This window comes from Euprymna scolopes, chromosome 45 (genome assembly GCF_053919585.1).
Source record: "Euprymna scolopes isolate OS-2025 chromosome 45, ASM5391958v1, whole genome shotgun sequence".
In the NCBI taxonomy this organism is placed as follows: domain Eukaryota; kingdom Metazoa; phylum Mollusca; class Cephalopoda; order Sepiida; family Sepiolidae; genus Euprymna; species Euprymna scolopes.
Genome location: NC_136526.1, coordinates 2,570,755 through 2,587,962, shown reverse-complemented (window position 1 = coordinate 2,587,962; position 17,208 = coordinate 2,570,755). Strand labels below are relative to the sequence as shown.

The window sequence follows — 17,208 nt, the reverse complement described above, 5'->3', positions numbered from 1 at the left end:
AAAGATGTCATATTCCAAAAATCACAATTTTATCAAGTAGTTTATTTTTTCATTCAAGAAAATAAAATTTTACAACCAAGCGAATTGTAGTGTTTTCGTCGGGCATGATTAAATCTGATGAAATAAACAAGGGGAGATAACTCAGTGTCAAGGTCAAAAATCAGCTTTATATTCTATAGTTTACTAGTAAAACTACTAAAAATCGTAAATTTTAATTTTGTTACATGATTTTTGGAATATGTATTTTCTTTACTTTTGATTGCCACCATAAGATAAGCATATTTACTTGTATTTCTATTTCAGTTTTTATAACGCTGCGGTTACAAACAAACAAACAAAAGAAAGAAATGTCTCTCGCTGCCACATGTCCATTTAGCCTGGTTAGGTTTCTCTTTCCTCCAACCGTATGTCAGTCACAGCTGGCCTAATCCTTGTCCTCGACTTTACATGTCCATTTCCAGTTTTTATTTTTACAATTTTTAATGAAAAAAAAAACATTTTATTTTTAAGAAAAATTATAAGTATTCAGGCCATCAATAAACAAAATCATCTCCCTTCCCATTGTGTTTGTTACAGTTTAAACTGTTCTCATTTTCTGCTTTTGAAAAAAAAATTTTTGTTTCCATCACGAAACGAAAAATCGAAATTTAAAAAATCACGAAAAGAAAAAAAAAAAAAAAAAAAATGGAAAAATTGGAATCGAAATTTAAAAAATCTTTTATTAAAAAAAAAAAAAAAAAATTAAAAATAATTTTTTCTTTGTTTTTTTTATGCTCGTGTATTTCTGTTTCTTGTCTATTCGTAACTTTGATAAAATTTTGTCTTTTATTAAAAAAAATATTTGGAAATCCGTAACTTTTTTAACAGCAGCGTCGATAAAGAACAAAATAAACAAAATCCGGTTCAGTATTTTTTTTTTTCTCTAACAAAAGCATTTCTTACAGTTACTCCCTCGTCTCAACACCAGTTAAAGTCTCTCGCTGTCACATGTCCATCTAGCCTGGCACGCGTTTCTCCGACCGCATGCCAGTCACAACCAACCCATTCTTGTCTTCGACTTTACACGTCAATTTTCTCATTTCCCCTGAGCACTTTGTGTCCTTTTTTTTTGTTCTTTTCAAAGGAAAACGGGGGGGGGGGGACGGTTGTTGATTTTGGTTTTGCAGAACATAATTGGGTTTTGCAAAAGGATTGATCCATAAAATGAATAAATAAATTAAATAAATAAAATAAATAAAATTAATAGATAAATAAAATAAATAAATAAAAAAATAAAATAAATAAATAAAAAAATAAAATAAATAAATAAAATAAAATAAAATAAAGCTACTAGACCAAGACATGTCAGCGTGTATTCAAATGAAAATTTCTAAGTCCAAACAATACAGGATGTACGTATAGGTAGATGAGAATCCTATAGACCAAGGCATGTGAGCATGTAGCAGGTGATGGTTGGTTGGTTGTTTTTGTTTTACGGCATATCAACCCTTTTTCAGGTTATTTAATGCTGAATCCAAAGATTTTGAAGAAAATTTTTTTAATAGAATATATTTGTTGTTTTCAAGTCGGTTTCTATTTAACCCATAGTTGGGACCCTAACAGTTACTACCACTCCCGTTCAGAGTGGACCTGGGAGAAATGGTAATTAAAGGGTGGCTCCACACTCCTCAAAGCCCGCAAGCTGGGGCCTCACAACGGGATATAGTTTCAGGTTATATCCAGGATTATTTGCAAAAGGAAGTAGAAAAAGCCTGTCAAGCTAAACTCAAATGTAATTTTTAATGTTTTAAGATGTTTGCTGCGAGCCTGTCAAGCTAAACTCAAATGTAATTTTTAATGTTTTAAAATGTTTGCTGCAAGCCTGTCAAGCTAAACTCAAATGTAATTTTTAATGTTTTAAAATGTTTGCTGCAAGCCTGTCAAGCTAAACTCAAATGTAATTTTTAATGTTTTAAAATGTTTGCTGCGAGCCTGTCAAGCTAAACTCAAATGTAATTTTTAATGTTTTAAAATGTTTGCTGCGAGCCTGTCAAGCTAAACTCAAATGTAATTTTTAATGTTTTAAAATGTTTGCTGCGAGCCTGTCAAGCTAAACTCAAATATAATTTTTAATGTTTTAAAATGTTTGCTGCGAGCCTGTCAAGCTAAACTCAAATGTAATTTTTAATGTTTTAAAATGTTTGCTGCGAGCCTGTCAAGCTAAACTCAAATGTAATTTTTAATGTTTTAAAATGTTTGCTGCAAGCCTGTCAAGCTAAACTCAAATGTAATTTTTAATGTTTAAAGATGTTTGCTGCGAGCCTGTCAAGCTAAACTCAAATATAATTTTTAATGTTTTAAGATGTTTGCTGCGAGCCTGTCAAGCTAAACTCAAATGTAATTTTTAATGTTTTAAAATGTTTGCTGCGAGCCTGTCAAGCTAAACTCAAATGTAATTTTTAATGTTTTAAAATGTTTGCTGCAAGCCTGTCAAGCTAAACTCAAATGTAATTTTTAATGTTTTAAAATGTTTGCTGCGAGCCTGTCAAGCTAAACTCAAATGTAATTTTTAATATTTTAAGATGTTTGCTGCGAGCCTGTCAAGCTAAACTAAAATGTAATTTTTAATGTTTTAAGATGTTTGCTGCGAGCCTGTCAAGCTAAACTCAAATGTAATTTTTAATATTTTAAGATGTTTGCTGCGAGCCTGTCAAGCTAAACTCAAATGTAATTTTTAATGTTTTAAGATGTTTGCTGCGAGCCTGTCAAGCTAAACTAAAATGTAATTTTTAATATTTTAAGATGTTTGCTGCGAGCCTGTCAAGCTAAACTCAAATGTAATTTTTAATGTTTTAAGATGTTTGCTACGAGCCTGTCAAACTAAACTCAAATGTAATTTTTAATGTTTTAAGATGTTTGCTGCGAGCCTGTCAAACTAAACTCAAATGTAATTTTTAATATTTTAAGATGTTTGCTGCGAGCCTGTCAAGCTAAACTCAAATGTAATTTTTAATATTTTAAGATGTTTGCTGCGAGCCTGTCAAGCTAAACTCAAATGTAATTTTTAATATTTCAAGATATTTGCTGCGAGCCTGTCAAGCTAAACTCAAGTATCATAAAGAAAATAACTACAGAATTTTCCCAATTTTTTATTTTTTTATTTTAATAAATCTTAATTTCTCTTAGTTTTTACCTCAATTTTATCAGGTGTTCATAGGAAAAAAATCTGCGGGTGATCGTGTCAGGCTGGATGATATGCACTGCAATGTCCCATAGGCTCGCAGCAAGCATCATTTGAACTTCTGCATGTTAGCACAGTTAGTGTGACATATAGGGGGACTTATTGAGAGAGAGTCTTATTAGTGTGTTTGTCTTGAGAGAGATGCTTAGTGAGAGTTGCTTATTAGAGTGAGGGATGTTGTAAGACTCAGAGAGAGAAGTTGCTGTAAGAGTTCTAAAGAGATAGTTCCTGTTAGGTGAGATTCTTATATATGAAAATGTTCATTTCTTTGCTTGTGTAGATTAGAAGGAGAAGAAAGCTCTTTGAGTGAGAACACAGTGTTCAAACAGTTCGGACATGATGATGTTGAGACGTGTATGTAAAGACATATAACACAAATATATAATACAATTGGACTTTACCTTTTTTAAGAATCATAAGATACAAGACGAGCTTTACAAAAAACACTTGATGGTTTATTCTTCACACGGCCGTGATTCCATCATCAAGAATTCAAAGTCTCACATTTTTCCTTGAAGTGACGTCTCGCTTCCAGACGTCTGACTGTCCCTGAGTTTTCTCACTGACTGTCTAACTCTAAAGTTTTTCTCTATCCCTCGAACTTTCTATTTTTCCGTGACGTCATACACATGTTAACACATATGCATTCTTTCACGTATCCTCGACATACGTGTCCAAAACTTTTCCTATTTCTCAAAAGGAATTTTAACCTATATCCAATATGTTAAAAACATTATCTTATAAGCTGCATTCTTTCAATTTAAAATTTCATAACAAACTTGATAGTTCACATTCTTTTCTTGAAATATTTATCTATTTTTAAACAAATGTTTTGTTTTACATTTTTAAATTCTCACACATAATCTATTTCTAAACTAGATTACGAGGTTCGAATTTCGCCTATGCTATTTCATTTTCATTTTAAACTAAATTCTCCATTTTTATACTTACATGAAAAGGGGACAGCCCTTATCATGTAACATTAGTGAAGGAGATAACATAGTGAATTCCAACATCTAACCGAAAGTATATTAGCAAGACACACAAATCCTGATTCGGGGGGGATTATAACTGCCACAAATTGCTACCCACTATGTGTTTAATAAAATTGTGTTTACTGCCTCTGGGTAAGTCCATTATTTTGGAAATAGATCGATCAGCTTACTCCAAAACATGTACTCTTCCATTTTTTTTCCTTTCAAAATCTGTGATGCGTTTAGATTATTTACCGTTCAAGTAGAGAAAAAAATATTCACCGAAAAAAAATTTACTGTAAAAAAAAAAAAAAAAAAATTTTTACCGAAAAAAACACTTTAAAAATAAAATTTACCGTTCAAGTAGAGAAAAAAAAAAAATTACCAAGAAAATACCAAAAAAATAAAAAAAAACCTTACTAAAAAAAAAAAAAAAATTTTTAAATAAAATATTACCGAAAAAAATTTACCGTTCAAGTAGAGAAAAAAAAAAATTTACCGAGAAAAAAAATAAAAACTAAACAATTTTTTTAAAAATATATTTACCAAAAAACTTACCGAAAAAAAAATTAAAAAATAATAAAATAAAAATATTTACCAAAAAAATTTACCGTTCAAGTAGAGAAAAAAAATATTTACTGAGAAAAAAAAAAATTTAAAAAAAAAAAAAATTTTACCGAAAAAAAAATTTTAACAAAAAAAAAAAAAGTTTTTTGAAAATTTAAAAAAAATTTACCGTTCAAGCAGAGAAAAAAAATCAAGAAAAGAAGAATTAAATAACAGCAAGGGGTCATCATCGTCATCGTCTCACCTTTATATTTTAGTAACAATCGAGCACAAGCAACACTGTCACTCATCACAGCATCATGGAGCGGGGTTAAGTGGTCCTCAGCCTGGGCGTAAACATTTACAGAGTCCAGTTTCGGGTGACCATTCACTGCACAATCAGAAGCAAAAAAAGACAATTATAAATCTATAAATTATAGACAGACAATTATAAATTTATAGATTATAAAAAAGACAATTATAAAAGGACAATTATAAATCTATAAATTATAAAAAAGACAATTATAAATCTATAAATTATAAAAAAAGACAATTATAAATCTATAAATTATAAAAAAGACAATTATAAATCTATAAATTATAAAAAAGACAATTATAAATCTATAAATTATAAAAAAGACAATTATAAATCTATAAATTATAAAAAAGACAATTATGAATCTATAAATTATAAAACAGACAATTATAAATCTATAAATTATAAAAAAGATAATTATAAATCTATAAATTATAAAAAAGACAATAATAAATCTATAAATCATAAAAGGACAATTATAAATCTATAAATGATAAAAAAGACAATTATAAATCTATAAATTATAAAAAAGACAATTATAAATCTATAAATTATAAAAAAGACAATTATAAATCTATAAATTATAAAAAAGACAATTATAAATTTACAAATTATAAAAAAGAAAATTATAAATTTATAAATTATAAAAAAGACAATTATAAATCGATAAATCATAAAAAGACAATTATAAATCTATAAATTATAAAAAAGACAATTATAAATCTATAAATTATAAAAAAGACAATTATAAATTTATAAATTATAAAAAAGACAATTATAAATCTATAAATTATAAAAAAGACAATTATAAATCTATAAATTATAAAAAAGACAATTATAAATTTACAAATTATAAAAAAGAAAATTATAAATTTATAAATTATAAAAAAGACAATTATAAATCTATAAATTATAAAAAAGACAATTATAAATCTATAAATTATAAAAAAGACAATTATAAATCTATAAATTATAAAAAAGACAATTATAAATTTACAAATTATAAAAAAGAAAATTATAAATTTATAAATTATAAAAAAGACAATTATAAATCTATAAATTATAAAAAAGACAATTATAAATCTATAAATTATAAAAAAAGACAATTATAAATCTATAAATTATAAAAAAGACAATAATAAATCTATAAATTATAAAAAAGACAATTATAAATCTATAAATTATAAAAAAGACAATTATAAATCTATAAATTATAAAAAAAGACAATTATAAATCTATAAATTATAAAAAAGACAATTATAAATCTATAAATTATAAAAAAAGACAAGTATAAATCTATAAATTATAAAAAAGACAATAATAAATCTATAAATTATAAAAAAGACAATTATAAATCTATAAATTATAAAAAAGACAATTATAAATCTATAAATTATAAAAAAGACAATTATAAATCTATAAATTATAAAAAAGACAATAATAAATCTATAAATTATAAAAAAGACAATTATAAATCTATAAATTATAAAAAAGACAATTATAAATCTATAAATTATAAAAAAAGACAATTATAAATCTACAAATTATAAAAAAGACAATTATAAATCTATAAATTATAAAAAAGACAATTATAAATCTATAAATTATAAAAAAGACAATTATAAATCTATAAATTATAAAAAAGACAATTATAAATCTATAAATCATAAAAAAGAAAATTATAAATCTATAAATTATAAAAAAGAAAATTATAAATCTATAAATTATAAAAAAGACAATAATAAATCTATAAATTATAAAAAAGACAATTATAAATCTATAAATTATAAAAAAGACAATTATAAATCTATAAATTATAAAAAAAGACAATTATAAATCTATAAATTATAAAAAAGACAATTATAAATCTATAAATTATAAAAAAGACAATTATAAATCTATAAATCATAAAAAAGACAATTATAAATCTATAAATTATAAAAAAGACAATAATAAATCTATAAATTATAAAAAAGACAATTATAAATCTATAAATTATAAAAAAGACAATTATAAATCTATAAATTATAAAAAAGACAATTATAAATCTATAAATTATAAAAAAGACAATTATAAATCTATAAATTATAAAAAAGACAATTATAAATCTATAAATTATAAAAAAGACAATTATAAATTTACAAATTATAAAAAAGAAAATTATAAATTTATAAATTATAAAAAAGACAATTATAAATCTATAAATCATAAAAAGACAATTATAAATCTATAAATCATAAAAAAGACAATTATAAATCTATAAATTATAAAAAAGACAATTATAAATCTATAAATTATAAAAAAGACAATTATAAATCTATAAATTATAAAAAAAGACAATTATAAATCTATAAATTATAAAAAAGACAATTATAAATCTATAAATTATAAAAAAGACAATTATAAATCTATAAATTATAAAAAAAGACAATTATAAATCTATAAATTATAAAAAAGACAATTATAAATCTATAAATTATAAAAAAGACAATAATAAATCTATAAATCATAAAAGGACAATTATAAATCTATAAATTATAAAAAAGACAATTATAAATCTATAAATTATAAAAAAGACAATTATAAATCTATAAATTATAAAAAAGACAATTATGAATCTATAAATTATAAAAAAGACAATTATAAATCTATAAATTATAAAAAAGACAATTATAAATCTATAAATTATAAAAAAAGACAATTATAAATCTATAAATTATAAAAAAGACAATTATAAATCTATAAATTATAAAAAAGACAATTATAAATCTATAAATTATAAAAAAGACAATTATGAATCTATAAATTATAAAACAGACAATTATAAATCTATAAATTATAAAAAAGATAATTATAAATCTATAAATTATAAAAAAGACAATAATAAATCTATAAATCATAAAAGGACAATTATAAATCTATAAATGATAAAAAAGACAATTATAAATCTATAAATTATAAAAAAGACAATTATAAATCTATAAATTATAAAAAAGACAATTATAAATCTATAAATTATAAAAAAGACAATTATAAATTTACAAATTATAAAAAAGAAAATTATAAATTTATAAATTATAAAAAAGACAATTATGAATCTATAAATCATAAAAAGACAATTATAAATCTATAAATTATAAAAAAGACAATTATAAATCTATAAATTATAAAAAAGACAATTATAAATCTATAAATTATAAAAAAGACAATTATAAATTTACAAATTATAAAAAAGAAAATTAAAAATTTATAAATTATAAAAAAGACAATTATAAATCTATAAATTATAAAAAAGACAATTATAAATCTATAAATTATAAAAAAGACAATTATAAATCTATAAATTATAAAAAAGACAATTAAAAATTTACAAATTATAAAAAAGAAAATTATAAATTTATAAATTATAAAAAAGACAATTATAAATCTATAAATTATAAAAAAGACAATTATAAATCTATAAATTATAAAAATAGACAATTATAAATCTATAAATTATAAAAAAGACAATAATAAATCTATAAATTATAAAAAAGACAATTATAAATCTATAAATTATAAAAAAGACAATAATAAATCTATAAATTATAAAAAAGACAATTATGAATCTATAAATTATAAAACAGACAATTATAAATCTATAAATTATAAAAAAGATAATTATAAATCTATAAATTATAAAAAAGACAATAATAAATCTATAAATCATAAAAGGACAATTATAAATCTATAAATTATAAAAAAAGACAATTATAAATCTATAAATTATAAAAAAAGACAATTATAAATCTATAAATTATAAAAAAGACAATAATAAATCTATAAATTATAAAAAAGACAACTATAAATCTATAAATTATAAAAAAAGACAATTATAAATCTATAAATTATAAAAAAGACAATTATAAATCTATAAATTATAAAAAAAGACAATTATAAATCTATAAATTATAAAAAAGACAATAATAAATCTATAAATCATAAAAGGACAATTATAAATCTATAAATTATAAAAAAGACAATTATAAATCTATAAATTATAAAAAAGACAATTATAAATCTATAAATTATAAAAAAGACAATTATAAATTTACAAATTATAAAAAAGAAAATTATAAATTTATAAATTATAAAAAAGACAATTATAAATCTATAAATCATAAAAAGACAATTATAAATCCATAAATTATAAAAGGACAATTATAAACCTATAAATCAAAAAAAGACAATTATAAATTTACAAATTATAAAAAAGAAAATTATAAATTTATAAATTATAAAAAAGACAATTATAAATTTATAAATCATAAAAAGACAATTATAAATCCATAAATTATAAAAAGACAATTATAAACCTATAAATCAAAAAAAGACAATTATAAATCTATAAATTATAAAAAAGACAATTATAAATCTATAAATTATAAAAAAGACAATTATAAATCTATAAATTATAAAAAAGACAATTATAAATCTACAAATTATAAAAAAGACAATTATAAATCTATAAATTATAAAAAAGACAATTATAAATCTATAAATCAAAAAAAGACAATTATAAATCTATAAATCATAAAAAAGACAATTATAAATCTATAAATTATAAAAAAGACAATTATAAATCTATAAATTATAAAAAAGACAATTATAAATCTATAAATTATAAAAAAGACAATTATAAATCTATAAATTATAAAAAAGACAATTATAAATCTATAAATTATAAAAAAGACAATTATAAATCTATAAATTATAAAAAAGACAATTATAAATCTATAAATTATAAAAAAGACAATTATAAATCTATAAATTATAAAAAAGAAAATTATAAATTTATAAATTATAAAAAAGACAATTATAAATCTATAAATTATAAAAAAGACAATTATAAATCTATAAATTATAAAAAAAGACAATTATAAATCTATAAATTATAAAAAAGACAATAATAAATCTATAAATTATAAAAAAGACAATTATAAATCTATAAATTATAAAAAAGACAATAATAAATCTATAAATTATAAAAAAGACAATTATGAATCTATAAATTATAAAACAGACAATTATAAATCTATAAATTATAAAAAAGATAATTATAAATCTATAAATTATAAAAAAGACAATAATAAATCTATAAATCATAAAAGGACAATTATAAATCTATAAATTATAAAAAAAGACAATTATAAATCTATAAATTATAAAAAAAGACAATTATAAATCTATAAATTATAAAAAAGACAATAATAAATCTATAAATTATAAAAAAGACAATTATAAATCTATAAATTATAAAAAAAGACAATTATAAATCTATAAATTATAAAAAAGACAATTATAAATCTATAAATTATAAAAAAAGACAATTATAAATCTATAAATTATAAAAAAGACAATAATAAATCTATAAATCATAAAAGGACAATTATAAATCTATAAATTATAAAAAAGACAATTATAAATCTATAAATTATAAAAAAGACAATTATAAATCTATAAATTATAAAAAAGACAATTATAAATTTACAAATTATAAAAAAGAAAATTATAAATTTATAAATTATAAAAAAGACAATTATAAATCTATAAATCATAAAAAGACAATTATAAATCCATAAATTATAAAAGGACAATTATAAACCTATAAATCAAAAAAAGACAATTATAAATTTACAAATTATAAAAAAGAAAATTATAAATTTATAAATTATAAAAAAGACAATTATAAATTTATAAATCATAAAAAGACAATTATAAATCCATAAATTATAAAAAGACAATTATAAACCTATAAATCAAAAAAAGACAATTATAAATCTATAAATTATAAAAAAGACAATTATAAATCTATAAATTATAAAAAAGACAATTATAAATCTATAAATTATAAAAAAGACAATTATAAATCTATAAATTATAAAAAAGACAATTATAAATCTATAAATTATAAAAAAGACAATTATAAATCTATAAATCAAAAAAAGACAATTATAAATCTATAAATCATAAAAAAGACAATTATAAATCTATAAATTATAAAAAAGACAATTATAAATCTATAAATTATAAAAAAGACAATTATAAATCTATAAATTATAAAAAAGACAATTATAAATCTATAAATTATAAAAAAGACAATTATAAATCTATAAATTATAAAAAAGACAATTATAAATCTATAAATTATAAAAAAGACAATTATGAATCTATAAATTATAAAAAAGACAATTATAAATCTATAAATTATAAAAAAGACAATTATAAATCTATAAATTATAAAAAAGACAATTATAAATCTATAAATTATAAAAAAGACAATTATAAATCTATAAATTATAAAAAAGACAATTATAAATCTATAAATTATAAAAAAGACAATTATAAATCTATAAATTATAAAAAAGACAATTATAAATCTATAAATTATAAAAAAGACATATATAAATCTATAAATTATAAAAAAGACAATTATAAATCTATAAATTATAAAAAAGACAATTATAAATCTATAAATTATAAAAAAGACAATTATAAATCTATAAATTATAAAAAAGACAATTATAAATCTATAAATTATAAAAAAGACAATTATAAATCTATAAATTATAAAAAAGACAATTATAAATCTATAAATTATAAAAAAGACAATTATAAACCTATAAATTATAAAAGGACAATTATAAACCTATAAATTATAAAAAAGACAATTATAAATCTATAAATCATAAAAAAGACAATTATAAATCTATAAATTATAAAAAAGAATCATAAATCTATAAATTATAAAAGGACAATTATAAATCTATAAATTATAAAAAAGACAAGTATAAATCTATAAATTATAAAAAAGACAATTATAAATCTATAAATTATAAAAAAGACAATTATAAATCTATAAATTATAAAAAAGACAATTATAAATCTATAAATTATAAAAAAGACAATTATAAATCTATAAATTATAAAAAAGACAATTATAAACCTATAAATTATAAAAGGACAATTATAAACCTATAAATTATAAAAAAGACAATTATAAATCTATAAATCATAAAAAAGACAATTATAAATCTATAAATTATAAAAAAGAATCATAAATCTATAAATTATAAAAGGACAATTATAAATCTATAAATTATAAAAAAGACAAGTATAAATCTATAAATTATAAAAAAGACAATTATAAATCTATAAATTATAAAAAAGACAATTATAAATCTATAAATTATAAAAAAGACAATTATAAATCTATAAATTATAAAAAAGACAATTATAAATCTATAAATTATAAAAAAGACAATTATAAATCTATAAATTATAAAAAAGACAATTATAAATCTATAAATTATAAAAAAGGCAATTATAAATCTATAAATTATAAAAAAGAATTATAAATCTATAAATTATAAAAAAGAATTATAAATCTATAAATTATAAAAAAGACAATTATAAATCTATAAATTATAAAAAAGAATTATAAATCTATAAATTATAAAAGGACAATTATAAATCTATAAATTATAAAAAAGACAAGTATAAATTTATAAAGTATAAAAAAGACAATTATAAATCTATAAATTATAAAAAAGACAATTATAAACCTATAAATTATAAAAAAGACAATTATAAACCTATAAATTATAAAAAAGACAATTATAAACCTATAAATTATAAAAAAGACAATTATAAATCTATAAATTATAAAAAAGACAATTATAAATCTATAAATTATAAAAGGACAATTATAAATCTATAAATTATAAAAAAAGACAATTATAAATCTATAAATAATAAAAAAGAATTATAAATCCATAAATTATAAAACTTATATTATTATATATAAACTTATAAATTATAAAAAAGACAATTATAAATCTATGAATTATAACAGGACAATTATAAAAATTATAAAAGGACAATTATAAACTTATAAATTATAAAAAAGACAATTATAAATCTATAAATTATAAAAGGACAATTATAAACTTATAAATTATAAAAAGACAATTATAAGTCTATAAATTATAAAAAAAGACAATTATAAATCTATAAATTATAAAAAAGAATTATAAATCTATAAATTATAAAAGGACAATTATAAATCTATAAATTATAAAAGGACAATTATAAATCTATAAATTATAAAAAGACAATTATAAACTTATAAATTATAAAAAGACAATTATCTATATATAAAAGCGAAAATGTGTGTATGTATGTTCGCTTTTCATGTATGTCTGCAAAAGGATTTTTTTTTGGCAGCTCATTTTTAAAACTTTTTATATCACGTCGAAATCATAATATCTACGAGTTACGAAGGGGGGGGCGTGTATTTAATTTGCCCAACTGTCAAAAGCTAAATATTCAACATTTTTCGATCGGCGCGTGTAGATTTGCCTTTTTCATATAATAAAAATGAAACTAATACAAAGGTTGTTACATCGTTCCCTGCACGATTCGCCGCGAACGTCCAAAAATAATCAGCTTTGATCAATGCAGTTTTTTCCTTATATCAGACAATTGCTATTCGATTTGGACAATCCCCTTTCAATGGGGAGCTGGTTTTCCCCCCTCCCATCATCTTGGGGAAGCCCAAACTGCCCCGCAGTAAATGAAAAAAAAAAGATCCTGCAGTGAAACAAAGTAAACTAACGCCAAAAAATTGCGCCGTCATCGTAACGCTCCCGTGATGACATCATTAAGCGTCCACCTGTTAATCAAACCTCCTTGACTTGACTCACTTTAATCGCTCTTACATAAACATTGTCGCTGTAGCACAGGTGTTCAGGCTCAGTCTATAGGCCTCAAGGCTCCGGGTTCGAGCCCACATGCTACCCCCCCCCATTTTTTTTTTTTTTTTTTTTTTTTTTTTTTAAATCGCTATCGTTAAGTTTCTTTTTTGTTCTGATTCCCCCCCCTCTTTAACACACACACCTACAAATACCCGGGCAACGCCGGGTAACCCCCCCCCCACACTAGTAAATTTATGAATTATAAAAAGACATTTATAAATTATAAAACATAATTATAAATTTATAAATTATAAAACATAATTATAAATTTATAAATTATAAAACATAATTATAAATTTATAAATTATAAAAAGACAATTTTTATATAAATATAAAAAAAAGTGCATATGTTCACTATCTCATTAATACAATGTTCTATACAGAAAAAAAGGAAAGAAAAAAAAAGACAGTATTATTTGTGCAACGTTTCGGTCGATGTAGTCTTCAACCTTCACGACAGAGGTCGAAAAGTCTGGACTAGGTGATCGCATATGGAAAGAAAAAGGAACAAACTTCCCTTTTTGGAACGAAGTCGAAATAATTGACGACGATGCAAGACAGAGAGTTAGATGGCTTAAAGAATCAACACACGTGCTAAAAAACGAAAGATTTTTATACGGACCGAATATAGAAATCAGCAGTATATGGGAACCTCTAACTATAAAGAAAAACAAAAATTGTACAACTCCTGCCTTAAAATTTCATTGGTACAAGAGAGATAACCTCCCGTCAAACTTTAGAGTTGCCTCCCCTTTTTCAACCAAATTTTTGAAACAATGACAGAAAAAACAAAAAAACAACTCCAAGAATACAAAACTATCTACAGAACCAGTAAATATCATATTCCAAAAATCACATAAATTGATCACATAATTGTATTTTTAAGCCTTTATGACCTGGTTTATCTAATTCGTTCAGTCTTAAATAAATGAATATAACAGCAAAAATAAAATGGGAATTGATTGAAACCATCTACAGAGCCAGTGACTTTTATCCTTTCTTTTCCAATGACCAACACGCCTGACAAAGGTCGAAGGTTACACCAACCGAAACGTTGCACTTAGCAAATTGTCTTCAAAACCTGTTTTCATTAATAATTAATTTTATATCATTTTTAGTAATTTTTGAATATGTTCATTAGTGTGACATAACAGTTATTTACCTTTTAGAACCTGGTTTCACTAATTAACTAATTCTGTCTGGCATAAATAAATTAATATAACGACATAAATGAAGTTGGAATTGATTTAAAACACGTCTTGTACGTATTAGTTCAGTATCTGGGTAGATGCCAGTAACCTCCAGATTGCAACTGTTCATTGTTTACATTCAGTATGCCGCCATCTGTCTCAGAGAGTGGAGGATTTTGTTTGTTGTCATAAACAAGAGTAGATGGTAATAGATGGAGTATTAAATAGAAAAAAAATGGCATTTATTCATAATATTATTGATTTGGATATTTAATAATAACTAAAGTGGGAGAACTCTTCATTCGTTAATTCAAATGTACTTCTACTCTCCTCGCAAACACGATAATGAAATTAAATAATACATAGTGATTTTTAAATAATCACTATTTTACATCAATATATAATTCTTTTTCTTTTATTGCAGCATATAATATAACTATTAACGGAGCTAAATGTAAGTACTCTTTTCACTTCTTCAGACAAATCGATTAAATTAGGATTTCTTACTAATTGTTCATTATTCCTCTGACCTAACTTTGTTTTTATAGTTATTTCTAACTACAATGGATAGTTCCACTGCATTCCTGGAATCGTATCTTAATGATAATAATTATAATGTATATCAGAAATGTTTTCATACTTTCATTTTATAACGAGTAAAATCTTTGTTTGGATGGATAAAGCATACAGGCATATATTGGTGAAATGCGAACAATGCTTCTTTTTTTGCTTTGACCTGGTTAAACTAATTCGTTCAGTCGTAAATAAATGAATATAACGGCATAAATAAAGTGGGAATTGATTCAAACACGCCTTGTACATATTAGTTCAGTATCTGGATAGATGCCAGATACTTCCAGATTGCAACTGTCCATTGCTTACATTCAGTATGCCACCATTTGTCTCAGAGAGTGGAGGATTTCGTTTGTTGTCATAAACGCATTTTTTTCAAACACAATGGATAATAATTGAGTTAAGTTTATGAAATGCAAAAATTCTCAGTCGTAGTTTGACTATTGAACTTCATAATTTTTTTTAGTTTGAAGACAATCATAGTATTATTAACCTTTAAACTAAAATTAACAATAAATAATTTTTAACCATCTACATCGTAATTAAGGTCATAAAGAGTTAACACTGGTGAATCAATCGGCTTCAAAATGGCAAGGGAGATAACTTTAGGACATGAATTCAGGTCATAAAGAGTTAACACTGGTGGATCAATCGGCTTCAAAACGGCAAGGGATATAACTTTAGGACATGAATTCAGGTCATAAAGAGTTAACACTGGTGGATTAATCGGCTTCAAAACGGCAAGAGAGATAACTTTAGGACACGAATTCAGGTCATAAAGAGTTAACACTGGTGAATCAATCGGCTTCAAAATGGCAAGGGAGATAACTTTAGGACACAAATTCAGGTCATAAAGAGTTAACACTGGTGGATCAATCGGCTTCAAAACGGCAAGGGATATAACTTTAGGACATGAATTCAGGTCATAAAGAGTTAACACTGGTGGATCAATCGGCTTCAAAACGGCAAGGGAGATAACTTTAGGACAAGAATTCAGGTCATAAAGAGTTAAATAGATACTATTGGTTCACTTGAAATTCAATATTTCGATTTCCAAATTCTGCTATAAAGCAGAAGTGCCGAAAAAACATTACAACGTTACAGGTTTTCTACATTCTTCCAAGAAGAAATGTCCTCAGAGGATCACACATATTTGTTAATGACAAAAAAAAAATTTTAAAAACAATTCGCAATTCCGTAATAAACTGAGCAACCGGGATTTCTCTCCCCTGCAACCTCTCTCCCACAGAAGAGACGTTGCGAGCCTGTCTTTGTTTTATTGTTGTTTCCATGGCTCCAATCTCTGGTCTCCCCCCCCCCTCGCCAATCTTTCATGAAAAACACCACTGTCAATAATTTTCCCCATTCTTTATCTGTGCCTATATCAAAACGTAGATTCCATGAACAAAGCTTTTTCGTTAGAAGTGCACGCCTGTGGAACTCTCTTCCGTTTGCCTGTTTCCCACCTGACTACAACTTGGATGTCTTCAAGTCCAACATAAACAAATTCCTGATAAACCGCCCCCTTAAGTAAGACACTTTATCAAATCTCCATTACTAACAATTACTACAATATTATCCTATTGATTACTGT

General features: G+C 22.0%; 1 protein-coding gene across 2 annotated transcripts in view; it reads right to left on the bottom strand.

Moving 5' to 3' along the window:
- The window catches only part of LOC145269130 (uncharacterized), a 267,872-nt gene that overhangs the window by 61,889 nt on the left and 188,775 nt on the right, over positions 1-17,208 (bottom strand). For both annotated transcript variants that reach the window (XM_080124733.1, XM_080124734.1), the window contains exon 18: positions 5,006-5,131. In XM_080124733.1, the coding sequence (XP_079980859.1) occupies positions 5,006-5,131 (126 nt within the window). The remainder of the gene's footprint in view (positions 1-5,005; positions 5,132-17,208) is intronic.